At 44.9% G+C, this 21,331-nt stretch overlaps 1 protein-coding gene across 1 annotated transcript; it reads right to left on the minus strand.

Annotated features, from left to right (window-relative positions):
- Positions 1–135: 135 nt before the first annotated feature.
- On the minus strand, positions 136–17,151 carry HSF2 (heat shock transcription factor 2). The gene is made up of 13 exons (XM_086461257.1): positions 17,017–17,151; positions 13,518–13,626; positions 13,183–13,310; positions 12,225–12,349; positions 9,776–9,851; positions 8,536–8,597; positions 8,338–8,422; positions 7,290–7,459; positions 4,393–4,662; positions 3,752–3,857; positions 2,104–2,157; positions 1,459–1,543; positions 136–1,078 (listed from the first exon to the last, which is right to left on the minus strand). The coding sequence occupies exons 1-13, from the start codon at positions 17,149–17,151 to the stop codon at positions 789–791; spliced, it is 1,695 nt and encodes a 564-aa protein (XP_086317383.1). The 3' UTR covers positions 136–788.
- Between the last annotated feature and the right edge of the window lie 4,180 nt (positions 17,152–21,331).

Raw genomic sequence — 21,331 nt, forward strand, 5'->3', positions numbered from 1 at the left:
TTACAAAGCAAGTTTGAGATCACGAGGCTATTTCCCAGTAACTGCAGAGGAGCCGCCACCAGGGCACAGCCGCGGAGTCACCACAAACGCGCTGTCCGCTCCGGCCCCACAGTAAGAGACAGCTCGTGACAAGTATCACACTTAAGTAACATTTATTTTATCAGAGAGTAGATGGTCCAAGTTAAAAGCACTCATGCAGTTGAGGGGCCTGGCGCTGTACAGAGCTCTTCCCCGGTTTGTGCTATGTGTGAGCACTTCCACTCAGGTGAAAGTAAGGCAGAACCAAGAGTTAGCAAGGTACAGGCACTTTGTTCCCAGTCCGAGCAGGGAAAAAAAAAGCCTACATCAGGTTCTGGTCCCCCCCACCCCCAAAAAAGCCTCATGTTTGTTAAACAAAACATTGTAAAAAATAGAAAAAACCCAAGATACAGAAAGTCAGTGCTCCCTAACTGTACGCTACTAGTTTACATCATCATAGGTAAGACCAGAAGTATAAGAAACCATAAATCAAACCCTTGTTACCATTAACAGGGGTTTGGTTACCTGGGCAAGACCAAGCCTGTGGCAGCAGCGCAGTAACAGTCTGACTTGGTGTTGCCAACCGTGCCTAACGGCTCGTCTAACCACGCAGTTCAACAACTGCCTGCAGGAAGTAACACAGGGAAGGTATTTTTTAGATTCCACATTATCTGGTTACATAAAACAGTGATTTACAAAAAACTCATGTACCAAACAATATTCTAAATAAATAGTTCATCTTCGTGGCTATGTACAGAGTCCCCGCTCCATCAGTTATCCAAGAACGGCATGTCCATGTCCATGGGCGCGGGGGCAAGTTCACATAGATAGAACAGCGTGGCTTCGCTCGCTTCGGCCTCGGTCAGCGGCTCCAGCCGCACCAGTTTGCTCTGGGTGGGCTCGGGATCCAGGCTGCTCTCCAGGAGCTCGTCCACTTCCAGGGGTTTGTCAGCAGAGGAAGGAGTTCCAGCCGCCAAGGTCCCGCTCTCCATGTCGGTGCCCGGGTTCCCATCGAAGAACGCAAGGAGTGGGAACGCAGTGTACTGTATGAGCTGCTTATCTAAGGCAAAAGAAATTATCAAGACACTTTCAGTTCACATCTCGTTCTACACGCAGAAGGAAAAAAACAAAATCCAATCCACAGAATTTACTTAAAAGAGTAATTAATAAAAACCAATATAGGTGGGTTTTTTAAAAATGAGTGCTTTAAAGAACTGTTTCACTCATGTGTAACATCATTTGTGCAGATTCTCCTGCAAAAACATCAGTTTCTCTGCACCTGGTGCAGTGCCAAAAACCTAAAAAGCAAATACGTGTTTTGTTTTGGTTATTTGATTATCAGCGTGACACAAAACTAGACAAAGAGCAAATAACTGAGATGGTTTTTAGAACAATGCGTGTTCAACTGTTAAATTTTTTCAACAAAACACTACGACTTACCTAGTTTGGGCTTAGAAACTTGTGTTTCCTGTGAAGCCCCCGGACCACTGTTGTTCTTGGTAGTTTCTATTCCCTTTGTCTCCACCTGGAAACAAAAGCAAAATCGTAAGAACACGCTTAAAGCCTTTTCCAAAGCCACTACAATGCAGCTGACCAGCTATTAAAAAAACCATTTCAGTTTTTATTTGTAAAGGGATGCAGTGCTGTCAGCTACTCACACTGACAGACCGCGGCTGAGAAAACACAAAGTGGAACAGGCTGACTCCAGCACGAACCACGGCTACTGCTCGTACCTGAACAGCACAGTTTCCAAGAGCTCAACCCTGACCCTGACAAAGCGTGTACCGTGCGCCTGCGAGTACTGGAATCTTAGAGGACACAGAAGCCAAGAGACTGGTACAACGTACAGGTACTGGCCTCAAGGTAATACGAGTTTTAAAGGACACTGTTAATGACTGTGCTTTCCCCTTTTCTGTTTAAAAGCTAACAAACAGGGAATTCAGCTGCAGCCTTCCTATTCTTATGGAAGTCTTCAAAGCCAGAGCATGAAAAAAGTGCTTTTATACCAGTAACGAAAACAGCAAAGGATTAATAAAGTTTGCATCTCTCACTACTGTGTACATTGAGCAAGGATTTAAGACTTACTTTGGTATTAGTGATATGATCTGTGGGATTCATCTGCACGGAGCTTGTAAAAAGCTGAATAAGACAAAACACATCAAGTTTTAGGTATCTCAATGTTGCTATTAAGAATTCAAGAACATCACATCTGCACGTGTGAGAATGATCCCCGTAATTGATGTTTTCACCCTCTGTCAGGGTTAGAGTTTATTTACAGGGAGCTACCACTGTTGCAAAGAAAACCTAGCTCCGGGCGCAATGGTTTGGAATTCCATGAACCTCAGTCACAAAGGGAACAACTGTATTACCGCTAACTTTGACTAATACCGTTTGCTGCAGTCGTAAAGAACTGGTTCCTTCTTACGCTGCCGCGCGGAGAGTTCCGTGTACCCTACAGCAGAACACACCCTGATCGAGTCTGCAGGTGACGCCCAACGGAAGGAGTCACCAACACGCGGGAGAGCAGAGCTGCTGCTAAGAGGGGTCTCAAGGAAGCGGGCAAGGGGCCAGCAGGCCCTCCCTCGCGACCAGCGGCCAAACGCATTTAGGGCACAATAAGCTCACGTGCTGGCGCGGGTCAGGGGCCAGAGGGAGAGGGAGCAGCTCCAGAGAGGCACCGGGGCGTCGCGGCAGACAACAGCCCGGCAGGAGGCGGCAGCAGGGCCCTGCTGCAGGAGGGATGCTCTGCCCCAGGCAAGCCAGGCAGTGGGCGCTGGAAGCAGTCATTCCTCCCTGCACAGCACCTGAGGCCACTCGGGGAAGAGTGCCCAGCTCTAGGCCTCCCAGTACAAGAGTCTTCAAACTAGAGGGTGTCCGGAGGGCCACAGATGTTTGGGGGCTAATGACATATGAGAGGCTGAGGGAGCTTGGCCAGTCTTGCCTGGAAAGGGCATACAGGGGAGGATAACTGCACTTTTCCACTGCTTCTAAAGGAGCGTCACAGAGAAGACAAACTCCACGGAGGTGAACAAAGGACAAGAGGCAAGAGCTACAAGCTGCAGCAGGGAAAACTGTGCCTGACATAAGGAAATCCTTCACAAAGACGACTGAAGCACTGGAACAGGCACCTGAGAGGCTGTGGAATCTCCCATCTTTGGAGATTTCAGAGTTGGAGTCAACAAGGTCCTAAGCAACACGACGCAGCTTTCAAGCTGGCCCTGCTTTGGGCAAGGGGACCGGACTAAATGACACGCACAGGTCCCTTCCAACCCAAGCATTCCACTAGACATACAGCCGAAGAGAAACCGACAACATGTATGTACTCCTAACAAATAACCTGCAATGGCAGCAAAGCCTGTAAAATAAGTGCCAAGAGCCTTTTTAACCCCAGTTCATCGAGAAGACCACAGAGGATGTGCTGAGCCACTTGACAGCAGGAGTATTAATCTAATTGGTGTCTGAGTTCATATAGCAACCAATTCAAGCATTATTTCACTGAGAAAGCCCTTCTTCAATCAAAAACCTAAGCATTCACCTGAGCAGTGGTGTAGTGCTGAGAATTATACCAGTGCCCCAGAAACACACGTTCACAGATATTTATAACCTTCCTTTTTTAAAGGGAAGGCAAAACCCCCACATCTGTTGTGTTTTAAATGCTTTGAACAGCAACAACCCACACAAATACTTTCTGTAGTGTATTACCAAAATACTTAAAATAAACAGTGAAAATTACATTGACCAGGAGATCGGGATCTATGCTGAACTGTCGTCCTGATAACATAGCCTGGAAGTCCTCTAAACTGCAGTCAATACTGTCAAGGTAATCCAGAAGTTCAACTCTAGAAGGCAAACAATATTTTATTGCTGTATGCTTTAACAAAAGGAAGAGAAATCCACAATTAAGCTTTACACAGATGTACTACATGCATCTAAAAGTCTTCATCAGAACTAGAATGAACTAAGTCGTTCATCAGAAACAACCTCTGGAAAAAAATGAAAACTTGAGAGAAAGCAACAGGTATCGCATCCACCTAACACTACGACATGACGTGAGCAGAGGCGCGATTCCTGCATCGAGGCAGCCCTAGTGAGTCCCATCTGCCCGCAAGAGCCACACAGACAAACTCCGCCAGTTTAAACAACGGTACCCACAAGATGACGCTGTCAGATCATGCACCCCAACTCACTCACTCCACAATGAATATCAGAGGTTCCGTCTTAAAATACTTCAAATCAAAGGCTCTTTAGAAACTGGCTAGGCTAAAGGTGACCTACGAATCTGAAGTCCTCAACAGAAACTACTGTTCAGTTCTTTTCACTTCAGTCAAACCGTCAGTTCTAATACTTGAAAAAACAGAAGACCAGGCTACTCACTTTCCAAGGAGATTTATATTCTGTGAAATTACTCCGTTCTCATTGAGTATGGAATCCATCATTGAGACCGGATCTTCCGCAGTTAGAGCTGACTGGTTATTCAGCTGTACAGCACTTGACATGAGTGGGCTTGTACTTTCACTGACAGGGCTCAGGGGGCTGTTAGCCGGGACAGCAACCGATTCTGTGCTTTTGTCCCCTTGAATTACAGGGGTGTATTCTTCTTCATTATCATCTTCCACTATCACAATATCAGGAGAATGACTACAGCTGTAATAGGAGACAAACGAATTGAAGCATGTCACACACACATTTAAATTTAAATTGGTACTATCCCACAGGTCTAGTTACTTCTCATTTTTGTCAAGCTACTAGAAGGAAATAAACTTTTCTACTGCTTTTTAATATGAAACATAGCAAGATACTCTGAATATCTATTTTCCATCGATATGGTGCTGTAATGTTCAGTACAGTTAACATAACTCAGCAAGCAGACCCTGTTGCGCTAGACCACAATAACAACTACTAAAAAGACGTAGGAACACTGATATTTTTTGCATTAGAACAACTATAAGCTCGCATATAAATCTAAAGTATGTACAAAGTGGACCACAGCATACTAGGCCACCAAACTAGACAAGATAATACATATTTCGTATCTTTCCTGTTGAACGGAATCGGCTCTGAAGCATCCATAACATAAAGGACCTCGGTCGACAGTGCTGTAGTTAACTCATCTTTTTGTGGTGGTTTGGTGTCTGGCAGGGTTTTGGTAGGAGTTTTGGTAGTGGGGGAGGGGGCTACAGAGGTGGCCAGGCCAATGGGCGCACCTCCACGAATAACTCTATTTAAGAGTGAAAGAACCTGTTGAGCGAGCTCTTTGTTCGTGTTTCTTTGTTGGTGAGCAGAGGAGAGGAGGGGGATGCAAGAGAGACAGCCCTGCGGACACCCAGGAGCAGTGAGGAAGGAGAGGGGGAGGTGTGCCGGTCCCTGCCGCCCGCGGTGAGGTGGCGGCTGAGCCCCCGCAGCCCCTGGAGCCCAGCGGCGGCCCAGAGGTCGCCCTGCAGCCCGCGGAGGGCCCCGGGCCGGACGAGCAGGGACCGGGACCGAGCCCGGAGCAGCCGCGACTGCGGCCGCGCTGGAGCCGCCCGTCGGCGGGAGGGCGGCAGCCCCGGGAGGGACCCGCGCTGGGGGGTTCTGGGGAGCTGCGGCCCCGCGGGAAGGACTCGCGTTGGGGAGATTCATGTCTCCCGTGAGAGGGACCCCACGCTGAGGCTGGGGGGGGAGTGTGACGAGTCCTCCCCCTGAGGGGGAAGGAGCAGCGGAGACATTTTGTGTCAGACTGACCGTGGCCCCCATTCCCTGCCCCCTGCGCTGCTGGGGTGGGGAAAGAGGGAGCAGAGCTGGGGACGGGGAGACCGGAGGGGCGGGGGGAGGTGTGTTGTGTGTAAGACCCGGTTGTATCTCATTCTCCTTGATGGCGGTGCTTGTTTGTATTAATTGTGTGTTGTTATCCCCAAGTTGAGTCTGTCCTTTGCCCATGACCATCACTGGTGAGTGAGGCCTCCCTGTCCTTTGTCTCGATCCTTGAGCCTTTTGATTGTATTTTTTCCTCCCCATCCCTCAGGGGACGGGGTAGGGGTGAGCGAGCGGCTGCGTGGGGCTTTTGGAGCCAGCTAGATAGGCTCAAACCATGATAGTTATGTATACCATAAAACTCAAGAAAGTCTCAAATAATTTGCTTTCATCCTTTCCTTGAGGCATAATACAGGCCCTGTCAATACGATGCAACTCAGGAAGGGAGTTACATCTCAATCCCTGGACCAAGTTTCAGCTGCTCATAGCTGAAAGATGAACTGCTTCTACAGTACAGACAGGAAGGAACATAGTCACAAAACACCTGAGACTGAACCATCACCCCCCTCCCAAATTAACTGGCTTAATAAAATTCAAAGACTACACCTACAGTTGACAATCAGCACATGCAAATTATTCTCCACAAAAATCTGTAAAAACAAGTGACATCACTCCTGTCCGTATTTGTGGCAGGTGCACCTGCCCCCATAAAAGGCTGAAACTTCTCAACAGCTGAAAGGAAAGAGTCAAAACTCAAAGTTGCAGTTTGAGGGTCAATCCACAGTTTGGGAGTTGAGCAGTCTATCATGTGCACACCTCACCACCTCACCTCTGTTGAGGGACAGGAAAGGCGAGGCCCTTTGGCCATCAGCGAATGAAACACCTCATTCAAGAGAAGTTTCTAGACTGCTGACAACATATGACCACAGATCATATTCAACTAGGGTCTAAATGGAGCCCTGTCAGAGGGCAAATGGAGCCGGTCCCCTTCAGAGCAGTGAGTCTGCAGTCAGGGATCAGTCCCTTGGATCAGGACACTGCCCGAGGCAACTCCCTGAGGTTGACGGCCCTCACCTTACTGGGTGGGTGACGGCGCATTTTGGGTCATCATCACTAAAACTTAAGCTTAAGTCAGCTGTGTGGTATTAGTTCCATTTGACAGACATCCGAAACTGTAGTTTACTGACATTTGTCTGAGTGCTAAACAATTTTGATGAGAGACTCCGCCAACGCATTCATAACCAAGACGACATCACTTACTCTGTCTTTGGACAAGCAGCACATTTAAGACGAGTGCAGTAATACTGATTGCTTCTCACTAGTTTCTGTCCTCAGCATATTAAAACTCCAACAACCAATTTACTATTTTGAACAAATCTAGAGGTCAACAAATCAGAACCTGGCATGAATTCACAGATGAAGCTTTTATATGTGCAGGAGTACAGAATAATTCTGGCTACTTAAATTTTTTAATGATCCAAGACATCTGAATTATTGCGTCTTACACAACACTGAAAGACAATTATCTATAGACTACTTACTTGGAAGAATCTGAAGTGGTATCTTCATTTGTTTCTGGTGTAACGGGAAGGTTTTCTTCATCACCCATGGGATTTTCTTCATCACCCACATCCTCAGTGACATCATATATAATGATGTCATCTGAAATCTGTTCCCTTTGTTTTAAGCCCTCATTTCTGTTGAGAGGTACCTGAGAATTATTTTAAAAAGAGTCAGGGAACAGAAGGACAGTGAGCTTCAGCATTCTGACAGTTATCATTGTATCTCACAATTCTGCAATTCTAGAGAGGTGCAAGAGCTTTCCTATGCCTCGGAGATTATAAGATGTTTGTACAGATCTACATTTAATAGAAAAAACATACAAGTAAATGAACAAGCTGGAGAACAGCAGCTACAGAAAGAATGTTTGGCAAATACTACAGGCATAGAAATAAAAATATACTAGCACTGTCAGCAAAAGCAACAAAAAAGCTGCGACAACAGGACTACACGAGAACTAAAAATATTAAAGCAGTGACTGCCATTTAAATAGTACTTTGTTATAAAGCTATTAATTCTAGTACCATGCTACAGTACTCATTCTAATGATTTCCCCACCAACCATTACGTGGACAGCAGAAAATAACTTTCAGTGGCATGACACACTCAAATGGCACAGGAACTTGACATGATTTTGCTGGGTTGGATGCTGCCTTGCAGAGCAACACGCTGGATTCTTGTCCCTGTATGGGGCTAGGGGCACCTAACTCCCAGAAATAACAACACAATATACACATGCTATTTCTAACAGCACTGCTATCAACAGCAAACCGCTTTCAGTAGGATCACATCAAGCTGTATTTAACACAGAGGCAACTGGCTTATGCATGCTTATACTTAACAAGTGAATGGTGATTATCAACACTTGTCTTCTGAAGGAAACACAACATGGCGTATCACTTCTAGAAGCTGGTAGCTCTCAGTGCACAGCTAAGTTTTATTCCCCATATGACAAGCTACTTGATCTGTCTGCCCCCCTCCACTCCTTCCCTTCCTCCTAACAAAGAGTATGCATAAAAGAAAACTTACGTGGTGGTTACTGTCAGCTGATTCTTTCACAATTTGTTGAAATACATTTGACTTTGTAGGTCCATTAGTGTTCAGGAGTAGAGGCCTTAATCAGAAAGAGTAAAGGAAGAAAGCCACTTCGAAACTAATTCTTTGGGTTTAGTCAACAAAACATATCAGCATATTGACCGCACAGCAAGTTTTCAAGATCATGTTTACCTCTTGCGTTTTAGGCTCACTAGTTGGTTATTCCGCACCAAGGTAACAATAAATTGTACAATCTGCAAGGAAAAGAACGCTATTGTTAGTTGCTCTACTCTGCAATTGTTTCTCTCAGAGCACCAAGGTACCTTGTAACAGAAGCCTTCAATAATAAAATCTATATATAAAAAGCAGAACACTTATTTTTGGATAGTAACTCTCATATAGAACTGTTCAGAAAAGTTAAAAATCGTGGCAGAATAGAAAACACTGCTGGTAATACATAAAAAGAATAGAGTTATTCAGTTGTCTGAGAAAGGCTTTCCACACAGCAGGTGACAAAAGCAGACTTACACTACATCATAGAGTACACAGAAAAACACCCAGTAACTCTAACTATTAGAAGAAATCTAATAAGCAATGACAGAAGGCACAGAGGGATGCTGACTGTCTACATAACCCGTATCTGTAAATACTGGTTCTGGTGAAAGGCATTTCTGACAGATTCAGAAAAAATGACACATACACTCAACAGTATTAATCAGCTGCCGTTCCTTTTGAAATATTAGACTTTCTTCCTTTACATTTTAAATTTAAGGATTAAACGTACGTATCTGGCTTGAATAAACTTAAAAAAAAAAATCAGTAAGAGTCTCTGCTACAAGGCTGCTTTCAGCATTGCTATTTCTGATATGTAAAAAAAAATAAACTGTAAACTCTTTGCATTTACATCAGTTTTAGTAGATCACAAATCTAACTGTTAAACTAAGCTAAGCTAACCTATCAGCGGGTTCCACTCAATAATCTATCCTTCTGATAACTTCAGAAATATACAGACAGTGGGTCAGTTAAGTGGGACAGCAGTGAATTTCCAATACAGAACTCCGCAATTCTTGCAGTGAGAGTTTTTCCTGAGATCATCCAACATAGGACATTAGTCATCCAATTCCTGAAGTCATAAAAAACGGATGGGCCACTTTCAGGTACCTTAATGCATGATGTATGATGTTCTTGAACCTCTTTCTTTGAAAATATTTATAAGGGTTTGGCCTTATCTTCTGCTTATGCGGTGAAATACACTGAACGTTTGTTTCACAAAGATTTGTTCACCATACACCACCCTGTTGTTTTTTCTATTAAAAAGACATTTCACACACGAAAAAAAAAAAGCGAGGGCAAAGTAAGGTTAACACGTGGGACAGCATTCCCAGTTCAAAGCACGCACTCATTCACACACAACACCTGAACAAAGCCTTACCTTCCGAATAACTTGCTGCTGTTGCAAGTGTTTTGCTCTCAGTTCTGCCACTTCCCTCCAAAGGGATTCATTCTCCCTGTTTGAAAAGGATGATTTAAAAGTCAAACTAACCAAAGTTTTAAAATATTTATATCAATCATTTCTGTTAAAGATTAGTTGGCTTCATTAAAGCTCTTTGAAATGTTTCTAGATTGGGGGGGGGTGGAGAGTCACAGAGTCAGCAGCCTTGGCAAATAATTACAAAATGGAGACCCAAACACAACAAATAGCCTGCAGAGAATTTCCAGCTCCCTTAAAAAACCAAACCAAACCAAAACAACAACAACAAAAAAAAAAAACCAATTTGGCAATACTTATTACTTTTACACTCAACATTTAAAAATAAACTATTTTGTTTCTTTTCCCATAATAAAGTTACCTTCTCCACTCCCTTCTAAGAACTAAATCCTAAGGAATTAAGTAAAAAAACCAACCAAACAAACAAAAAACAACCCCACAACACAAAAAAACCCACAAGCATACAACTGGTTTCTGGCAGCAGCAAAGGAACAAAGAATACAAGAATGCAGTCTCCTCTCACCACTAAAAACCAAGAGTTCATCATCTATACCAAGCCTGTTTATTGTCCCTCACGCACCTCTCGCTAAGTGTGAGCCACCTGTCAGCAACAGCACATCCACCTTGAAAGCGTCTTTAAGAACAAGCTCTCAAGTCACACACGCAGCTGTGGGACACCCTAACAGTTCCCTCTACGAGCTCCAGTAAAGGTGCTCAAAAACAACAGCAGCACGGGAGAGATGGCACTTTTCACAAAACACCGCCGTTTTACAAACCCTGGTTCCCTCACAGGGGTCCAGCTACTGGGACAGTACAAAAACCGCTGTATAGTGGCCCCTGCTATCGTAGCTATGACCCTCCTTGTTTCCAACATCATAAAGCATATTAAGAGGTAGATAATGAATACCGAAAGCTTCAATGAATAAGGGAAGACAACATACCACCCTCCTCTCTTTCGCAGTTTAGTTTTCAACATAGATGTATGCCAAAAAAGGAGGAAAACCTCTCCACCTGTATTTGGGTTTCTAGGAAACCTTAAGCCAAGTTTTCAGAAACAGCTGTTTATTTTCAGTGTGATGAAGCTTACTACTCACTCCTCAAACTGCTCCTATGTCTAACATATAATTTATGTACAGTTAAATTGTACAGTTCCGTCACAAATTTAACAACTGAGGTCAGGGATTCTGAACTTTCTCAATTTCTCACCAGCTTTATTAATATATTTTGTAGGACTTGGTCTTCTGATTTAGCTTGTTTCTACCTCAATCATTTTAAACTCATAGGACAACAATACGGATGTCAAAACCCAACCATTCTACCTCCTCATCTCTACAAACTGTCACGTCGTTAGCAACTGGATGTCACTTCAGACAAATTCAGCTCTGCTCTGGACCTGATGGCCTTCTGAGTTTCCTTCCAACCCAAATTCATCTGTGATTTGAAAAGGGTGAATATGAACATTTTTACTCTAGACTGTGGCCAGATTCTAATAAAGACTCTTCCTAGACAAAGTAAGTTTGCCTCCGAATATTCTACCACTCAAGTAATTAGAACTCAAGACTAGAAATGACAGCATTTACTTCTAATCTGTGACCTTTGCCACAGAGGTACACAATCATTTACATTCTTAAGTTAACATAAGCTAAGGAATCCTGAGATAGAGTTACTGTTGAGGTGCTGTAACTTACAGTGCAAGAGCTTATGCTCATATATCCTGTCTGGTATCTACATACTCTAAAAGATTAACTAATTTGTGACACACATATCTCTCATAGTTGAGAACAGATAGTAGTTACTAAATAGGTAATAATGTGATTCTAAAAATACTCTATTTACATTTGGGTTTTAGATTATGTACTGCTGTCACTGAGGTAACTAATGAATTTCCAAATTAGATTTCTAAACAGATTTTCATAGGCATTAACTCTTCTGCAATTTTTAGCAGTAGGGGAATGAAGAAAACAACAGGAAAATAAAAAGTAATCAGCAAAGACTTTAACTGTAGCAAGAAAGTATAAGTAATTTGCACAAATTAAACTGCCTCAAACTAAACACAGTAACTACTTCAAAGTTGAAGATGTACAGCAGCATACTGTATGCTAAGAGCCAAGCTGAATATTCGGCTTCAGCAGCATTATGGAACTATTATTAAAGGTGTTGTTTAATTGTCCACTACTAGACAGTTCTCCAAACACCAACATTGCCTACACTTTTAGCCATATCAGAATATTGAATTTTTAATGCAATTATTTTACTGAAATCTATTTTCCTAAAGCAGCATTTAAAGTTAGGCAACAAGTAATCAAGAGACGCCTAAAATTAGGTCTTCATTCATTATCTGTTATCAGAATTACTCAAGTTTTAGGGATCAGTTGCTGATGGAGCAACTTACCTCTTCAAAGCAGACAATCGAGATTCAATAGTGTCTTGTTTAATTTGCACCTTTTGAGCACTACTTATTATTTTGGAGAGATCTTCCTGACTTATCTTGTTTTCTTCAAGTCTCGAAGAAGGAACCTTTAAAAGATTAGAATGCAGAAGCAACACATTCCTTTACTCGTCATTAACTATTATTTTCTTTTGGTGATTGAGTATGTTTTCTTCTAGTGTTGATAAACTATGCATTTAAGTTAACTATAGACCAAGCATTGACTAAAAAAAAAATAAAAAATACAGAAACACACAGAAATGTCCTCTTACAGCTGTCGCTAGGTTAGCTTTAGTTGTCACAATCATTTGTGTATATTCAGATTCTTCAGGCATTCTCCCAAGAGGTCTGCTTCACCAGAACCGCTTCACAATAACCCAACGTTACTAAGTACATCCCTCTCACCACAATTTAACTTCCTGTATTTCTATCCCATATCTATATTCACCTGACTCACAGTAACAGCAGAGCACATTTCAGAATCACATTTAGCAGCATAACAAACATGTTTATAGGTTTGCCCCCTGTTCTCTTTGGTAGAAAGTTTAATGCTTACAGTAGCTTTGCTCTGAAACAAGCCACATAAATAAGCAGATTGTCACATTACTGATGGTAAAGTCAAAGCATGCTCTGCCCTTCTTCTAATGCTCATTTGCAAATGTCCTATTTGCGTAACTCACTCACTTTTGCCACCTGTGAAACTTACTATAATGACAGCAAAGCAGGTTAGATAAAGGACCCTAGTCAAATCCCCTAAAATACATTTAAACAAGTCAAGATACATTACAAGAGCAGCGCAGTTTGCCTCCTCAAACTCCAAGCTTATTTGCCCTCACAATCCTGCAATTAAACTTGACATGAACTTTTCTGTTCATTCATACTCACTAGTAACAGGTTTTCCACATACTAACTTTTCACTAACCTTCCTTTTAATGTGTTCCAACAAGTCCTCCCGGCCCTGCTTAAAATATGGGTGCTGAAACTCTACTGGACCATCTCGCTCCAGTTTGACAATCCCAGAATCGACATGTACAACTTTACGGAAGCCATCTGTAAAAAAAGAAACAGGAAAAAAAAAACCCTCTCATAACCCACATACAGAAATTCAAACTATGCTGCTCCAACTATCCCGATACCAGTTTCAAGGATGAGACATTATCCTAGTTGCAGAGAACACAGGGCCACTGCTCAAAGGTCTATAACTAAACACGTACAGGACCTAGAACTCTGCTAGAAAGCAAAATCCCAAGAACTTACACATGTTTAACTGTCTGACAAAGCTTGCCATGTTGTTGTGCTTGAAGTACTTGGGAAGAATCTCTTTTGCGAACGTCTGTTCGTCCAACACCAAGAAACTCTGGCCATTCTAAAATAAGAGAGACACATTAAGCTACTTAAAGAGCACTGTAGAAAACACGCTGGGCTTTTAGAATTAATCAGCAGACAGGAATGTTTCCTTTGTGCATGCACTACGTAACCGATCTGCTTGCCTACCATTTTCCACAACAAAAAGCGTACAAACACTGCAGTTGCAAAGCAAAAGTGTATTATCAATTTATATTGCTACCCATATCGGAAGGGGAACACCTCTACTGTTACTCGTTGCTTCCTCAAGAAATGAATTAATTGTTTACCGACAGTTACCACAGTTTCACTACAGGGCAACACTACCAATTTTATATGTAGCTTCAAAGTCTTGGCAAGAACATCAAAGAGACTGTGCAAGGGAAAAAAACCCAACAACCACTTGAGTCCCTTCTGCTTCCCAGTATAAAAGCATGGTTAGGTTGGCAAGACTTGTAGACCAGATGGAGCTGTCAAAGAGCTGAGGGTGTCCACTGGGTTTTTGAGTTACCAAAAAGGTCACCACCCAAGGCAATACCTCCCCCCTCCTCGGGTGTCAACTGCGAGGGATGACTGATCTTTTATTTCATCCACAGGCTTTGACTAAAATAGAAGGCTCAGCTCTTTGTTCTTTGGTGAGTGTGCTCCATTAACTAAAGGACAAATAATTGCCAGAATTCAAATTAGCTACTTCAAAACGGTTTAGGTTTTGTCCATACATCCACAGTACTCTTGCTCTGTATTTAATGAGAAGCCCATCATCTTTGACAAACATCAACAATGATACTGCAGCTCCTTAGAAGCCCTTTAGTTCAACGAGTCACACATGTTTCTCACCCACAAATGCCAGCAGTTCCATGATCCAAAGAAGCTTGAAGAACCAACTATGAGACCATGTGAAGGTCCTTGCCCAAGAGCTTGTTTCTGACAAACCAGCAAGGATTGTCAGAAGCAGGATTGATAAATGGCTCACCACTGGATAAGTTAGAAGCTTAAGACTGAGAGGAGGTGAAGAAGATGAAAACTTTCCAGCAATGCCTACCCACCTCCTGCTGAGAGCCAGTCAGGGGAAGCAAAGGGCAGGAACAGACCATTTTAGCCAAGGTGTTAATGAAACTCACCAACTGAAGGTACTCCAACAAGCAGCACTACACCGCCCCGTGATGCCAACAGATAGCTCTCACGCAGAGCCTCACTTTATTTACTGTCACTTTGACACTGTTAGGCCTAGCGCAGAAAAATCTGGGAAACATATCTGCTAGTTCTTGTTGCCCCGACAGCTGCTCACAGCAAAGCCGTACAGGCGTTTTCTCCTAGTGATACTGACTGCAGCACGCAGCAATCTTCCAAGCACTTCACTTGGTACTCTTTGTACGTGTCTCCATGGACAACACGTAACCGTGGCTTCACTGAGATATGTACACAGTGAGACAAAACTTGGCTGCTTAGTTTCAGATGGTGTTTGTCCTTACAGCGTAAGGATACGGATTTGTACATGAGGAAAGTGAAATAATATAGTAACTGTACTCATCTTTCCCTGTTACCCCTGGTAGGCTTTCTGTACCCCACAATACTGACACAGCGTATTTTCAAAAGATGTCACTTGTGCACCAAGTGATCCAAATACCTTCCCCCACACAAGAACTGCTGAATGCCAGTAATATTAACTGTGACTACTGGATACGCCTTCCACAGCCTCGCAGAAGCTCAAACAATTAGTCTTTAACTATGGAAGTAATACAAGGATACCTAATAGCTTTGGTGTGCTTACTTGAGATAAACATAAGCAACGAACCTGGAAAGCCTCCATTAAAAGCGTGGCAGTTCTTAAGCTAGACAACATCTGAATCTTCACACAGCCCTTAGCAACTCTTTTCCAGAAAGAAGAAAAAAAAAATTGGAAAAGCTGCCGTAATCTGCTGAGTCTACCTGCTTCCTTCTTCAGGAAGTTTTGGCTGAAGTTACTGGTAACTCATTATCAGCAAAATGTTTAAGAAGTCATTTTATCATTGTTTGAGCATTTCAAATAAATTCAGCTGAGAGCTGCCATCTCAGCACGACTTGAAGATGTCGACACAGTTTGAGAACAGGATTTTTTTAATATAAATTAAAGACATCTAAGATACAGAGAAAAATGAAGTTGTTATTAAAAAAACCTGCTTAGCATTTATCACAAGAATTAATGATGCTTACTGCAGCAAACTTGCCGGCCCTTCATTACATTGTAAGAAGGTGGCTGCTTCCTGCCTTACAATACTTTAAGATACGCATAAACTCTGGGCTCTGATAACGCTTCTTTTTCACTATGACAGCCTGCATTTGGATAAAAAAGACTCAAGATGAAAGGACATCCAACTCAGCTTCCCCTTTTTTAAAAACCCCCACTCAAAACAGATGTGTATCATCAACACGGCCACCGTACCCGTTTAACCTGCAGTTCCCAGGACAGTGACTTCAGTTACTGAAATAAGCAGAGGCAGCTCAGCCCTCGCGTGTCTTTCCCCCCAGCCCCGTCACCGCTGACGGGTGCCCAGCCCGACTTTCTCCGGTGGATCTCCCCTGACCCACCCCCCTCCGCGCCGCTCCCCAGCACACACCGGGGGGGGGCGGAGGTGCCCGCTCCTGCAGGCGGACCCCAAGCCCGGGGCGGCGCCCCCCGCCCCTCCCCAGCTGCCGGCCCCACGTGCCCGCCCGCCAATGAGCGCGGGCCGCTCCCCGCCGGCCCGAGCCCGCCGCCCCCACGGGCAGCACAGCCCGGCCCAGCAGGGCCCAGCGCGGCCCCCCGGCCCCGCCGCGAAGGCCGCTAGGTCCGGATCGGCGTCACCCGGGTGACAGGGGACGCAAACACCCCCTTTTCCCCATGGCCTTTCACCCCGCAGCAGGACGCGGTCACGCAGCCCCCGGCTCCCCGCACTTGAGCCCCCTGGTTTACGAACTCGCCAACCCGCGGCGGAAAACCCCGCCGCAGCTCCGCGTTCCCCGCTCAATAAAAACTGCGTGTCAGCGCGCCGCGAAAGCCGACCGCTCTCAGATCCCCGCCCTCGCCCCGCCAAGCGCCGGGGCGCCCACCGACCGCCTCTCGGTGAAGCCCCCAGCCCTCTCAGTCGGGGCCGGCAAACAGGCCCCCCCCACCGGCAGCGGACGCACTGGGGGGCGCTCCCCCGGGGCCGGCTGAGGGCAGCCCGACCAAGCCAAGCGGGCGTGCCCGCGTTTTCTGCCCGCCCCGACCCCGCGGAAGGCCCGCCGCCGGCCCGGCCAGCCGTCCCTCCACGACCAGGCCCTGGCAGTCCACCGCCACCGGAGGAAGGCGGGCGGGGCGAGGGAACACGGACGGACGGACGGACGGACAACGGGCACCCCCCGCCGCCTCGCGCACGAGGCGGCCAACCGCCGCGGCTGGCGCGCGCCGCACCTGGCTCCATGTGATGAGCTGGTTGTTGGGGGCCTCGCTCACCAGCGCCCACAGCTTGCTGAGGAAGGCCGGGACCGCCGCGCCGGCGGAGGGCGGCGGCTGGGGCTGGGGGGGCTGCGGCTGCTGCTGCTTCATTGTCGCTCGGGAGCCTCCGCCGTCTGGCCGGGGGAGGGGTGCGGGGGGGGGGGGGGGGAAGCAGAACCAGCCCAGCCTTCCCCCGCCCCTCCCAGCCCGCGCCTGCGCATCGGGCGGCCCCCCGCATGCGCAGCGGCCCGCCGCACGTGCGCCTGCGCGCCGGCCAGCTGCCCGCCCGCTCGCCCCTTCCCCCGGCGCTTTACATAACGGCGCCACGTGCGCCCCACTCACGTGTCACAACAGCGCGGGCCCGCCCGCCGGGGGCGGGACGTGGAGAGAGAGAGAGAGAGACCGGCGGCGGGTAGGTCCCTCCCATGCAAATGTGCAAGCGCCGGGGCCAATGGGGGCGCGTCTCTCTCCCCTGGGGGTGGGGCCACGCGGCGGCTCCGCCGCTGCCCCGTCGGCAGCTGCTCCCGCCTGTGAGCGGGGCCCGGGCCTCGGGGCAGCGGGCGAGACCCCGCAGCAGGAACAGCCCAGGGGTGCAGAGAGCGCCCCCTTTTAAAGGCCCCCCAGCCCTGCCTTTTCAGAAGGGCCGAGTAGGTGAAGAAATGGCCAGTCCGCTGAAAAACACGGGCACACAGAGCACGGTAAATCACTACACACGTGCTCTAAGGAAAAGAACATGACGCAAGCACACGCACAACAGAAGCATCCCAGCTAGCTCCCTCAGGGGAAAGAGGCAGGCAGCCCCTCAGGGGACCTCTCGTCAAGGCCAGCCGCGTTTAGACTTCAGACCTATCGGCTACAGAGATCTGAAAAGAAACTGATTTAAGTCAAAAGGATAGCTCTAGGAAAATAGCCCAATGAACGCTAAAATGCAATAAAATTAATTTCTCTCCGTACTCTACCAAGCATTCCACAAAATTACAGATAATTTTTAAGATTTTTTTCTATGGAACTGCAACTACTACTTTGACAACAAATTCTCATGAATTCACAGTGTTACTGACGTTCTATTTTGTTGAGAGTTCTCAAAAAAGTCTCAGAAGAATCAAGGTCAGCTTGATCTGCTTCAGTTTGCAGTGAGGAAAAAAACCTGAGAACCTTTAGACTCACAGATGGCAGGAAAATGATTTAAAATATTTCCATTTCAAGCTGTGTATCACGCAGCTTCTCTTTTCTCATAGCATTAGCAGCGTACAACAGCCGGTAACAAACTTGTTGACTGACATTCACTAGCTCATTCCTGAGAGGAGAAGTCACAGTTACTAAGTTTATGGCTGAGCTTGCCAGGCTCAGTATTTGGAATGATAAAACTTAAAAGAATGCCTTTTAAATTTAAGCACAAGTTTACAGTAACTGTCCAACTAATTTTTCATCCTGACATGCATACAGCAAGCTCTTACCAGGTTCCGTTTATCTAGCCACAAGTGCTAGATAAGCAGAGAGAATATGGTTATGATTTAATCTGGACACAGTATTGCTCTCCATCTTACATTTTTTGTTTTCAATATACATTTGAAAATATGAGTTGATTTGCAGAATTGTTGGACGATATTTCAAATTGTGCTTGTAAATGTTGAATTATTTCAAAAGGTAAAGCGATACATTGTTATCTTTTGCTCAGACAGCAGTGGAACCACGCACTTAATTTTTTTTTGCATTTCACTAGTAGATTGAACATCATCTTGGTGAGAAAGACTACTGTATAACTTTATTTCCAATATCTTCCTTCTTGCTAAACCTCAGTTTAGGAAAAAAAAATTCTTCTGCAGCCTTAAGGCTTAAGAACTGGAAGTTATGAATTTAATACTTATCATAAAAAGTTAGCAATGTACAACTCAAGTAACACTTCAATTAGTTTTTTTATTATCTCACAAGGTCTGAGCAGAAGGTAATTGCTTGCCCATGTTCATAAAGCTTCCTGTTACGTTAATTTACCAGCCAACAATTGTAGAACTCATCAGTCTTTAACCCAGGGCTATTTGACTTTCCAGCATCGTCATGAGCAGTGCTATCAATCATCTTTTTCCACCCTGAAGTAAAATTTTCTTCCATTCAGCTTGCAGAAATCTGGTAATTATCAGTTCTGAGACAGGTCAAGATATTTAAACCTTTCACAATACAGTTCTTGCCCTCCCCTCACCAGAAAAACATGATACTGTAAAACTTCTCGGGTATTGTGAAATGTCGGGAATTCAGAAAGAACAGATCTCTTCCTACATCCTTCAACTAACCCCTCAAGCCTCCGCAGATGCTGTTCCTCCCCAGCCTCGTTCCCCGCCTCCCTAGGGCCCACAGGCCCTGCAAATGCAGGAATTCCAACGAAGACCTAGTACTTGGGGACTAAGAGAGCGCTACCAAGAGCTAACATCTCATTTGCAGTGCTCTTTCTTACAGCTTTTATAGAGGCTATATAGGTAGCAGCAACCGCAAATCTGGGCAGAAAGCCACAGGAATACAGCTAGGTGTCTGTTCATGTCACTACCTGTCTATTTTGACATCACACATGCTTAGAATCACAACCACCACCGGTCTGTTCCCCCGAATGCTAGAGCAGCGGGCAAGCCCCACAGCAGTCCCACACTCTCTTAAAGGAGCTTTGGCCACTGATAGTCCAGTTTCAATGTGGTTTAGGAAAAATAACTTGGGATGGAGATTCTTTGTTCTACAGCATACTTATAAAGGGGGGGTGTGTGTGTCACAAAACAGCCCTCGTGTAACAATACTCTTCTGATAGGAACTTCACCTATCTTCTCTCACTTCCTATTTTTTTCCACTACAGTGGATTATGCAGCAAGGGTCAACAGCCAAGTTTTCCTTACAGCTGTTGCCATGGCTCTTAAGTCTGAAGTGCAATCTGTGTGAATTCCTGTTACATCAGACCCGGAGTAAAGCCTAAGTCAACTCCCCAAGGAATACCAGTCTATAGATTTTCCTTAAGACAAACAGCACAATGCAAAACAAGCAACTGAAAATGGCAACGGACCCAAAGGTAGGGTGACAGATTTCAAGGCAATACTCTCCTCTTCTTGTGACCACTATTTGTCCTGACTGAAATGCGTTCCATTTGAAGGTTCTGGCAATGACAAAGTAGCAAAGAGTGACACCCTCACCCTGTAACTCTCAGGTATGATATAGTTTGTGTTTCAGGTCCAGTTCTCTTTACTGACTGGGCTACACTGATCCCTGCGAAAATGAAAGACAAATCAGTCACTGAGCTTGCACATACATTGCCCCTACAACAAGCACAGAAGGTCACAAGTAAACCATCCTGGAATGTCTGTACTATCCAACACCGTGCGCAGCACTTCACAGACAAATTTGACACAAGCCTTCCATCTTTAAAAAAGGTACTATGTCATTTAAATAACTGAAAGTGTTCCTAGGAGTCCCAACTCTCCAAATATTAAGATCTCCTTGAATTAAAAGTGGCCCTACGAGGCCTAGCTTTAAATTAATCCTCCTTGAACCTGGGACAGCCTTTGAGATTTCTGTGTTCATGATGAAACAGGCTACAGCAGGCAAGGTAGATGACATTTCAGAGACCTTCTGAAGAGATTGTTCTTACAAAGCCAATATCCTTTCAGTTAGTTTTATACTGTCCTTGTGCATACGATTCAAGTACTGTTCAGTTTTTTGGATGGCTAAGTGATTAATTTTCCTTCTCTTCTCCACATGCCCTGCAGGAAAAGCAGATGGCACAGTCAGCACACTGGATATCTGATAGACAGTGATACAATAAAGACTGGCAGTAAGTTTTAAAATTAAGTTATGATAACTGTTCCACGCAATATATTTAAAATTAAGCTATGATAACCGAAACCCACTCCCATTCATGATCAATGGCTTTTTTCCTTGAAAGGAAAATTCAGACCTACACTCTTATTTACTACTAGAGCCTTCACGATAGCTTGCTATGGAAATGGCACAAAGTGGTATCCATTTCTTATTTTCTGATGTATGAGGAATACTGGATTTAGGCTTTTCCCAGTTAGATAAGTTCTTCTATACTCCATGAAAACGCTCAGTGTATCTTAAAAGACTGTTTTCTTGTACTATGAGGAAAAGAGTTACACAACTGGAAAAGGTATCGTTTAAACAAGCTAAGATAGCATTCAATTAAATGCAGTCAGTTTCTTTAAAAAATTCCAATCTTAAAATGCTTGAAGACATAAACTCCCCTCCACCTTTAAAAAAAAAAAAAAAAGGAAAAAAAGTGAGTCTAAACCCATTTCTT

Source organism: Leptosomus discolor, chromosome 2 (genome assembly GCF_034619465.1).
Source record: "Leptosomus discolor isolate bLepDis1 chromosome 2, bLepDis1.hap2, whole genome shotgun sequence".
NCBI classification, from domain to species: domain Eukaryota; kingdom Metazoa; phylum Chordata; class Aves; order Leptosomiformes; family Leptosomidae; genus Leptosomus; species Leptosomus discolor.